Raw genomic sequence first — 11,372 nt, 5'->3', positions numbered from 1 at the left:
TATATCGAGGTCATACATTATGGAAATTAGCCAGACCCAGCGTCCTCGTATGTGGACATTACATTTTCTCTTCCCTACACCTTATACATCAGTGTGCTTAACTTGAACCTGTTGTCCTCATGTCTGGGTTTCAGGAGGTTAGACCCCTGAATGAAAACAATAAATAGCAATATGTCTCCTTTAACCTTTCTACAAGCTCTGATCAAAGCTCTACAGCAACAGGCTCTTTGCAGGCATCCACACTTTCTGAATCTCCGAGTGCAACTTTACAAAGACCACTGTGCGGCTTGTTTCTATTTTTTACACCGCCGACAATCACCAGCAGTCACGCGCGCGCAAGAAAGAGATTGCCGCGACTTTCAATCTCGTCTCACACACTGTTTCCTACCCTTCAATCAGGCCATTTTTCACGCTTAAGTAAACAGTATCTCCCCCCACAAGAAGCGTCCCCCGCCTCACACCCCACCATTACTCTCAGTCAGCCCCGGTGACAGATCCAAGAGTCATTTTAGGAGACGACGGCAATGGCTGTGTGCGACAATAAGCTTTTTCCGTCTGCTGCTCGGCCTGCATTTCGAGCGCTGAGGGGGATTTTGATGAAGACGGGACCTCTTGCCGTCCCTCCAGACCTTTCATTCAATTTTCATCGAATTCTATTTTTTACCCAGTGCTAAAATAGAAATTCGTCTTATAGTTTGTCCATGACTGCAGGCAACTCGCAATTGAGCTGGCAGGGTTTCTGTTGTTTTGCTGAAGGAGTCCTTTACGGATGGATGTGAACATGAGTCACTGTGCTGAGAGATGCTCAGCTTCATGCCGAGCTCAGACTGCACTCCGGCAAGAAAATCACAAAATTGGCTCGAATTATGCATTTTTCCGGCAAACTTGTGTCTCATCAACAGGACACAACTGAGTGGTGACACGGCGGAGATATCACAAGTAGTCTAGTGAACTGCATGGAAGAAGTTGAACCCGGCAAGATGTCTCTGCTAGTATGGGTCCATATTAACCGTATTTTGACTCTGGTTTGGTCTTTTTGTCCTCACTTTGTCCAGAACTGCTGCTGGACTTCTGCATTCCGTGCTTGGCATTAGTCACAATGTTGCTGTTTCTTCACACGAGAAGTCAGAACCAATTCGCAGAGTCAAAAATTGCTAATTGAGTGTGTTTGTTTGCAATTACTGTTTGGCTTCACAAGAAACGCCCGTTCTTCATTTCTAAACGTCTAAATGTCAGGCGCTCAGAGCAATCATGAATTGCTCTTTACATTCCTTTATTTCTCTGGCACCAGCTGGCCCTTCCTAAGCAAATAACATCTACAGCTGCTGAAACAAATAAAAAAATGAACAAAGAAGCTGTTTTGTTTCCCTGCCAAGCCAGCCGTTGTTAACAATCCAACACTTCCCCGTCCATTTTCCACATCAATTTGCCTGGGCCACGCCGTCTCTATTTGCATTGTTTCTAACTGCTGCGTGGCTCCTGGGAGAGGATAATCCCAGTGTAACAACGGCGTTATCGCAGGCAAAAAGAGGAACTGAGCTTTTTCAAACACACAAAGGACGGGGCTGTGATTGGCTGAGGGACAGCTGTCCTCGCCGCCGTCGGCCTATCGGTGACCTTGAGGGAGCGAGGATGAGGTTAAGTTGAGCTGCCTGACTGCTCTTATCGCTGGCAGACGCCGTATCGCCTGTGTGTGTGTGTGTGTAGGCAAATGGAAGGCTGTGTGTGTGTGTGTGTGTGTGTGTGTGTGTGTGTGTGTGTGTGTGTGTGTGTGTGTGTGTGTGTGTGTGTGTGTGCGTGTGCGTGTGTGTGTGTGCATACGTGCCTGCATGCTCTTGTAAAGGAGTGCATCTGTCTCTGTGTATTTGTATTCACTCGACAGCACACACCACCTGCATATTCATATTGATAGGGGACGGGATATTTACTGTGTGTGTGTGTGGGTGTGTGTGTGTGTGTGTGTGTGTGTGTACTCTTGTGAGTCTGCTCTACAAAAGACAGCGAAAAGCAGCCATCCAGAGAGGACGAGCAGATCATAAATACCTGTTTGCGCTCTGCTTTGCTGACTTCATGATTTCCGAACTGCTGACAACAAAGGAAGTTTTAGTGAGGAGAGGAAAAGAGAATAAATTATGTCTGAGGTTCCTGTCGGCACTGTGTCTCACAAACAGCCTGAGGGCGACGTGCAAATTTACACGCACACACACACACAGACACACAGACACTCACACACTTTGCAAATTAAATGAGGAGTATTGTAATTTGGTGTGTTGTATTGTAGGTATTTGTTCCTGAATAGCTGTTTTTATGCAAAGAGTCCACTAAGACAAAATGTTTCAGAAGCACTAAACACCAACCTTTACAAGTTTGACATTACACAATCACAAGATGCATTTTCAGTAGTGACTGTTGGACGTTTTATTTGATGGATAGACAGATGAAGATCGCTTTATAGTCCACATCACTCTGACACTCGCAGCTTGAAGACCGAGGGGACATCTGTGCTCCTATCACCAACTTCCTGCTCTAATCTCTGCCCCTGCCTCTGCCTCTGCCTCTGCCTCTGCTGGGCGGTTTGGCAACAGGTGCCGCAGTGTGTGTGCATGTGTCTGTGTGGGTGTGTGAGGACAGAGGTGGTGTCGGACCAGGGCCAAGGTTGGTTGATGGGGTCAAATACTTAGAAGGGGAGATGAAGGAGAGCCAAGTCTACAGAAACTCTCCTTACCACACACACACACACACACACACACACACACACACACACACACACACACACACACACAGCTCCAGGCTGCTCCTCAGGCAGATATAAACCTGACTATTTCAGCACAGAATCACACTGCTGTAGTTTATTGGCAAAGTAAGAAAGAGTGCAAGCAGACTAAAGTCAAAACATGAATAAAAACATAATGGGGTCTGAGTCTGTTTGTGTTTATTCCTCTAGAACTGTGACATCATTACATTTGAAGTTTTCTGTCTAGTTACAGCAACTAAAACAGCTAAATTGCAACTGGCTAGTATGAAATCGGAGGTGGAAACATGAGCACGCATTTACTGTACATAACCGTTATGAAGATGGATTTAGTTCTCTAATGTGCTGAAGTGGATGGATGACACATCTGGAAGTGACCAACCAACACAAAGGAACCTGGGTGTTGATATTGATATTGATAAGAAAGTTTTTTTTTTTTAAACTTTCTTCTTCCTCTGTGACAGAAGCAGGGCTATTATATGGATTTGTGTTTCAGAAATACAGCTTTACTAAATGACGGACTCAAATTATATCTTTATTTTTGTGAAACTCTCCATTTGTTATTAGAGAGCAGAGGCCTGGCCTGTTTTCAGCCGACCAGTCAGCATATCTTTAGTGAAACCAGCCACGGGGGCTTCTTCTATGTGGCTGGGTTCCATTATTTTTAATAAGCAGCAGGGGCACCAGGCTCGGTAATATCAGCCTCCTCTGTTCTTCGCTTCTCTTTTTTTCACCCTGCTTCTGCCTGATGAGACAAAAAAGCCAAATAATGCAACCGACGGGGATATTTTCCCATACAGCCTCGCGCCATACTGCTAAATCTGCACTGGAGCCACAGTGTTTAAGCCACAAAGGCACCCGGGGAATGTCCCATGATGGAGTCTTTGCCTCCCAAAAATGTTTGCATAAATGAAAAAGCCAGCTTGCCTTGTTCATCCTTTTTTTCCCCCTGCAATTAGAGTGATTTACATAGAAAGTAAAAAAATGCAGAGTTTATGTAAACTGAGCAGATGGCGCAGTATTCCTGTTTTTATATCCCTATACTACGCTGCACAGCTTGCTAATGGATAATTACATAAAGTGTAAACGTTTATTAATGCGGAATAGTTGAGTCAGAATGGAGGTCTGAAGTATAAGATTGGTAATCTTGTGTTCCTATAATCCTCTACTGCACTTTAACGAAATTACACCCTTAAAATAAATCCCTTTGTGGAGATCTCAGTCATATATGCAGAGAATCGGGGGAAACACGGCACAAACAAGTCGCAGGTTTGTGAGACTGAGACTATTTCACCTATCTATCTTCCACCTCCGCAGTTGGGAGAGTGGCGAAACAATCTGCTTGGCGTTTGCCGTTGCTGATGAGCTGCTTCACTTCCCTGACAAAGCCCCGCCGAGCCAGATGTCTGAGTGTCTGGGTGTACCTGTTATTTCTACGCCAGGCACTCTGAATAAAGAGGTGATCAGGAGGGGAAGAGAACACCGGTATCTCTCAGTGGTGCTGTGATGTTAGGTACAGCAACGATGCGTTCAGGTGGCATCTGCAGCAGAGAATGATACACACCCAACTGGAAGAACAGAAATGTGTCTGTCAGTGAGATGGTTCAGCTGGCCTCCAAAGGGCATGGATTCTTCTTCTCCTCATTCTTCCCTGACAAAGGTAAGAAAGGGAACGGGGGAGAGTTCATGGACTGAAACTGGGGGGGAGATGAAGGATAGTTGACTCGATGAAACAGATGGTGAGGCGGTGGTGGTGGGTGGCTGTGTGGGAGGGTGGCAATGATGCTCTATGTAGCATGCCAACGCTCTACCACCGTCGCTCTAGAACAAAGGCACGCTGTTTCTACTTACTGGCACGTGCCTGGGCAAACCAAGTATCATGCATTTATTACACATTTATTACGCATTTATTACAATGGGGAAACGCAGATCAAAGATCTGGCAGAGAACAGAGGAAGTTAATAGGTCACAGGTACACTAAATATACCTGATGTGTTGCTTACCCAGAGTCTGATGGGTAAGATGAGGTCCCTGAGTAGAATCAAAGAGAGAGAGACAGAGAGAGAGACAGAGAGAGAGAGAGAGAGAGAGAGAGAGAGAGAGACAGAGAGACAGAGAGACAGAGAGAGAGAGAGAGACCCCACCCCTCTTGGGTTTCTCCCATGGGCGCCTTTCACTCACAGACTCTTTCTCCAACAGGAGCCGCACCTTTCAGGCAAAACATTACACCAGCTGGTTATTCCCTCTAACAGTCACAACATTGTATCAATAATAAACAGGACCTTTCTCACGGCTGCTCCACATAAAGCTTCCTCACATTCTGCTCACATTGCAGCACAGTGAACGATTGACACCAGTTCATAATTTAAGTACTATGAATATGCTATCAAAACAGGTTTGAAAGTCAAGAACCCGACTGAATATGGCAGCGATTTTCCAGGTACTTTCCTGTTTTCCTTCTCCGGTTCTAACTGGACTTGACACATTCTGATCAGTTTCCTTGAATTTTCCCAAAAGTTCAACATTTTCCAAAACCTTCCCAAGTTCCAGGAATTGTTTGAGGGGTGTCAGCCAGCTTGACTCTGTATTCATTTCATAATCCTGTTTTAAATGATTGATATATGGATACTGAATTTCTAAATGCATCTTTGAAAGGCTTAGAAAATGAACCCTTATCATTTGTTCATATATTTCTCCTGCTTGGGACATATAAATAATATTATTATTAATCTCTGAGCAGTCAGACAATCCAAACTGTACTAACCTGCCCTGAAAACCTCAGTGTTGATTGGTTCTTTACTTTCCATTAACATGTAACACATTTTGAATTGACCGTCTTACACACCTGGTTACACACACTCACCAAGTAAGAGTTTGTGGGTAAGTGGTTGGTCTTAAAGAGAGTACAGTCGTTAGAAATGGGGCTGTAGTGGATTAAAGAGATTAAGGTTAAATGTCAAATTCAATAGCCTTTTTGTAAGTTATTAGGTCACTCATAGATAGAATAACTAACAAGTTGAAACATCAGCGGAGGTTTCTTTGCCCACACACTGCATGACACTTCAACACGTCGTCCTGTGTTTCCCGGCGGAAACACAGGCGGAAACTGGATGACTTAGGGCCATGTGAAAAGTGATAGTCTGTGCGTGGAACTGCACTGTAAATAGGTGACCGCACAGACGGACGCGACACCGCTGCATGTGTGGGTAAATCACACCACAAGCTCCAATTCACTGCATTTAGCAGCCTTGCTCACTAGGCCATGTGCTGTTTTGCGGCCCAACCACACTCAAAGGCAGCATCGTACTGCAGTAATCATGATGTCACAATCAGACTTAGTGGATTCTTAACAGGGAACTGAAGAATGTTGCATGTCTTGATGTCAATTTAACCTGTTTGAATATTGTTAATGCTAGATTTTGATTATCCAGAAAAACCAACAGGGAGAAAATGGAGGAAAGAAAATTACAACAAAGAGGAAACTTTCCAAAGGCACTCAGGGGACACTCTGGATCACAGAGCTCACTATTCCGACTGATCAAAGGGAGGTGGTGAGGAATACATTGGCTTGATAATCTGCATGCCGAGACGGAGCTACGGGGACCCGTTATGTAATGTTTGGAGAGCAGCTGTTGCCCATGTGCCACCGGGACGCACCAGCGTGTTGGAGGACAGACAAGACCAAGGACAACACCACCGCGGCCGCCACCACGCAGATGTTAAGCACTGTCTTTGTTTTGCTGGATAATCATTTGGTTTGCTCGTCTTATTTTACACCTTGGTTCTCTTTCATTCAAGGTACAAGTTTGTAAGAAGTCTTGTAAAGTCCAAAGCAAATTTGGAGCTTGCTGTTTACGATTTTCCGGTGTTTGCTTAGGAATTTCAGGCGTTTTGACTTTTATAAAACAGAAGAACTCTGCTGAAATAGATAAATGGCACAATAAAATGTGAAAAATAACAAAAAATAACCTTTAATATATCATTTTAACACCAAGGATCAAGGAACCGAAGCCTTTTCTGTCGTCACCACAGAGTTGTAAAGCTGGATACAGGCATTCGCTAAATGTCAGATGTATAAATCCCCACCACCTGAAATGACTAATAAAGTATCCAGGGAAGACATAAATATCCACAGAGACAGAGACAGAGATGGACGATTCCCTCACACAGCAGCGCTCCTGTCCTGCAGGGGGGAAACCCTGCAGGGGGGAAACCCAAAGGCCTGGACTACGCTTTGATTGCATTAAGTCGTTAACCAAGCTTTGGGGGAGGGGGGGTGCGAGCCGGAGACACACGTGTGCATTTGACATTACTCGGCGGGCCAGCTTGTCTCGGCAACAACTGGCAGTGAAACCCAATTCTGCACACGGCTCTCTACTTTTAGACCAGGAAGCAGGAGGTGAAAGGTTCTGCCTGGTTGTAAAGCATGAAAGGGCCTAGAGCGAACAGAGCGGCGGCTGGTTACGCGGGTCAGTGCGGTGACCCCCCCCACACCCACACACTCACACACACACACTCAGCCACGCCACTCTGATTCCCAATGAGAAAAACATGGCAGAGACAAACCACACAAGACGCAGTGCTCTTTTTAAGTCATTTTTTTTAATGGAATGTATATTTTCCGAGGTATGAAAATAGATCTCACACGCTGAAATTAGAAATTAGACAGCGGCTGCAAAGGGCACAGCTATAAGTGTGTGTGTGTGTGTGTGTGTGTGTGTGTGTGTGTGTGTGTGTGTGTGTGTGTGTGTGTGTGTGTGTGTGTGTGCAGCGATAGCAACAGGGAAGGCATGTCGGGGGAGAAGCATCACACCGGTTGCATTTAAGGACGCAGCTCTTTACCCTGTGTGGGCGATGACAACAACACGGAGGCATGTGCTGGGTTGGCGGTGAAGGGAAGCAGGAGGAAACACCAACCACCCTCACCCTCACTCCACCCAGCAACAGGAAGCAGCAGGAGGCTCGGTGTAATGAAACTGTTTCCTGACAGCAGCACTTTCCTCTACCATGAAAAGCGACCGTGCTGAGGAAACTTTGTGGTGCCTGTTCATGCCCTTGACACACACACACGTGTGCATCACCGCTTGTGTCACATTAATTACATTATACTTAGTCTCTACACGCTCATGTTGTGGACATGTTGATGCTTTGTGGGGTATAATTTTCAGTTTGGAAAAGAGAATCTGACAGTTATATGAGGGGCTGAGCAGCTCTGCAGATCCCTCAGGTTGTGTCCGACACACAATCAAAGAACTATCAACGACACTCTGTATGCAGGTTACACACCGACTGAACACACTTCACAGTAACTCGACACACAGATCTGCCCCGTGACGTCATGACACATGTACAAAAGGTGGATTTGCTTGTGATACATGTGCAGGAGTCCTAATAACAGGCCGTGTGTCGCCTACTGGAACTGGAACGGAACAGAAGTGTCTTTACTAGTATAACCAAATTATAGCCACATCCCAAATGTGCACTCGTCACCCTAACAGCTTTTTTTGTACTGAATTGTATACATCTATATTTTCAAGTGTGGTCATGATGGACACCCAAAGCAACGCAGAGCGAAAAGGAGAAGAGAAATGATGAAACATGGGGACGGATCGCTCGGGTTCCTCAGATGATCACATTATTCATAAATACAAATATATACATCATAGATTGATAGAAAAGATAGAAATGTACAAAAGTGGAAATATGTTTGCATTTCCTGTTCCAATACATTTTGAGGCTCATCATCAGATCAGCGTGTTGAAGCAAATTGGGTATTATCATGTTTTTGCACAATACTTTTCAGATTAGTGCACAAATAAGAGTATTTTTGGGGTCAGTGTACATTTGGGATGTGTCATATGTTATTTGAGTCATAGTTAAGAGTAGACGGCCTCCTTCAAATTTCTGTTTCCATTCCTGTCTGACCCTAGAGAGCTGCCGCAGCTCTTCAGTTCTCCTCCCAGAGCTACAAAACAACCACAAAAGTCGTACCCAGCGCAGCGCCGCTCTGTTGAATTACGTAAACCAAACACCCCAGCGTGACCGTCAGTCAACCTCGTCCCTGCAACCACTTTAAAAAGAATCTGAGAGCACTGAGCTTAGAAGCTTCCCTCACAGACTGTAAGACTCACAAGGGAAGAGTTGACATCCTACCTATTCATCACCTTCACCTGAAACTGAAGTGGGAATGCCAGATGAGATCGATCGCTTTCTCAAACCTGCAGGATTCAGGCTCAATAAGGTGCAAAATAAAAACCTCTTTAACTGCACCGAGCGGTTGATGCAAAACAGAGATGTATGATCAAACCAAGCAGTCAAACAAGTATAGGTCAGGATCATCTCATGTACAGTTTCTATACTATAGTCTGAGCTGCGATGCGACACACTGTATGAGTCTTTGGTTCACTTAAGAATGACAACATGAGCAATATCATAAATGAGGACTAATACCAGCCGACTCAGATCGAAAGGTTTCCTCCAACATGTCGGCTTCTGAACCTCTAAGTGAGCATTTCAACTCCCGCTCTGGCAACGGTTCCCACTGAACATTCATCAACGACATTAATATCTCCATAGAAAACATATGTACACGTCTAATAAATACGGTTTGTGCTCATGGCAGGGGAGAATACATGCTTCCATCAGTCTTAGCTGGAGTAAGTCTCTGTATTGAAAAGGGGGGGGGGCGAGGAGGCGTGGTCTTCTGGAAACCACTACAATGGAAAAAGGGTCGATGGTGATCAGTCGGGGGAGGTGCAGCTTGGTTCAGTGTCCATCCTCCGGTTGAATGTCCAATTAAAACCTGCTGCCGATGCAATCAGTTAGACTGAGAGTGCAGACTGATGGTGGAGGACACAGCAGAGGAAGGAAACGTGCACACACACACACAGAGCTGAGACATGAGAGAGATAGCGAGGTGTGGTGCTCACAGGATTGTAGTGTTCCCTCTGAAGTGTGCACCTTACCCAGGAGTGTGTATGGGTGCATCTTCGGAGCATTCTGACTCTCAGAAAGCCAATCAGGATGAAACCTCCCTAGACAACAGATCACAGCTGGTATCTCCCAACTTCGCGGCACACACACACAATCAGTGTGTCTGTGTCTGTGTGTCGAGCTCCTTTAACCACAAATTATCTGTGTTTGTTTGGCTAGAATGAACTCATCACTACAGTAAAATATCAAATACATGGCGCGCAAATGATGCTTCTGACTGATTTGGCGCATGTGTTTGTGCGCCATGACGCATAATTTGGGGTCACAATTGTGTCTGATTCAACTTCAATACATTTCAGTGGTTCACATGATGGTTTGAGGCGCGCTGGATTACACACACACACGCTGATCGGAGTCCATACAGGCGCATAATTGCTTCGCCTGTCTCATTAGAATGGTGATTTATCGCCGTGAACCCGTGTGTGAATGGTGATCCAAGCACATTCTCCTGCGGAGGATTTCACCTCCATGAAGGGGAAGAGCAGGCCTACAGCGGGAGCCGGCAAACTTTTCTGTACACCGGGGACCCCCCCATGTTAAATCCACGGATCCAGGATATTTAGTGCAGAGTTCCGACTTTTGGAGAGCTCGAACAGCTCATGGCGCAAATATCCAATATCCAACAATGGAGTGAGCGTCTGATGGACATTTTAAAGGGGGGATCCCCCAGGTGGTTCCCGGACTCTGGAACGCCTTCACCTCCCGCATGTATCTCTCTCCTCCTCCTCCTCCTCCTCCTCCTCCTCCTCCTTCTGCTGCCTGTTATCTTGTGGCTCGTTTTATCGCAAATGGCGCATGAGTGTCCGCGGGTCTGGTCGCAGCAGGTCACGCCACGTTGGGCGAGCTGCGGACCGTCTTCTGGCCCGGCATCTGCACCACGAGCAGCTGCTGCTTCTGCCGCGTGGACTTGACGGCGAGGATCGCCTGCCGGTTCTTGTACTGGACCATCTGCAGGGTGATCTCCGCGTTCCAGCCCTCGTCCTGCGGGCACCTGAAGTCGATCTCCTTCCCCTCCGTCATAACCACCGTGAAGTAGACGTACTTGCCCTTCCTCTCCACGCAGTCCACCGTCTTCATGTTGGCGAAGTGCAGCTCCTTGACTTTCCCCGTGTCCCCGTGCTGCTGCTGCTGCTGGTGCTGGTGGTGCTGCTGCTGGTGGTGGTGGTGTTGCTGGTGGTGGTGGTGGTGCTGCGGGTGGTCGTGCTGTTTGGGCGGCAGCAGCAGCACGCCGTCCTCGGTCAGGACGCAGTGTTTCTTCTTCCACAGCTGCAGCAGCCCGTCGCTCCGCTTCTCCAGCAGACCCTCTTTAAACACCTTCCTCCCGTTTTCCAGCATCTTCATCCCGGACGCGACTTCCACCTTCGTGGCTGCTCGGCGTGTGTGTATATTTGTGTGTCTATCCCAGAGCGAGTGAAGGCATACGGGATGCTGCTGCTGCCTGCGGTGGGCTGAGCGGTTCTGGTGGTAGTGTGGAGACTGGCTGTCTGTCGGGCTGCTGAACTGTGTGTGTGTGTGTGTGTGTGTGTGTGTGTGTACTTGAGGGAGGGGTCTGGATAGGCGCACCGCCCCCCTGTGAGCCCAGCCTCCCTCTAGAGACCGTAGAATACTGACATTACAGATTTATATG

The 11,372-nt window shown here is 46.7% G+C and overlaps 1 protein-coding gene across 1 annotated transcript; it reads right to left on the bottom strand.

Annotated features, from left to right (window-relative positions):
• Positions 1-9,439: 9,439 nt before the first annotated feature.
• Positions 9,440-11,228, bottom strand: phlda1 (pleckstrin homology-like domain, family A, member 1). The gene has a single exon (XM_076151096.1). The coding sequence runs from the start codon at positions 11,084-11,086 to the stop codon at positions 10,571-10,573; it is 516 nt and encodes a 171-aa protein (XP_076007211.1). The 5' UTR covers positions 11,087-11,228; the 3' UTR covers positions 9,440-10,570.
• Positions 11,229-11,372: the final 144 nt, after the last annotated feature.

This window comes from Genypterus blacodes, unplaced genomic scaffold (assembly GCF_046128005.1).
Source record: "Genypterus blacodes isolate CSIRO-AG114 ecotype Tasmania unplaced genomic scaffold, CSIRO-AGI_Gbla_v1 ptg000007l_1, whole genome shotgun sequence".
Classification (NCBI taxonomy): Eukaryota; Metazoa; Chordata; class Actinopteri; order Ophidiiformes; family Ophidiidae; genus Genypterus; species Genypterus blacodes.
The sequence above is the reverse complement of the archived record's forward strand: the minus strand, read 5'-3'. Positions and strand labels throughout refer to the sequence as shown.

Excerpts from the sequence above, each read along its gene's own strand:
- phlda1 (XM_076151096.1), bottom strand. The coding sequence starts at position 11,086 with ATGAAGATGCTGGAAAACGGGAGGAAGGTGTTTAAAGAGGGTCTGCTG.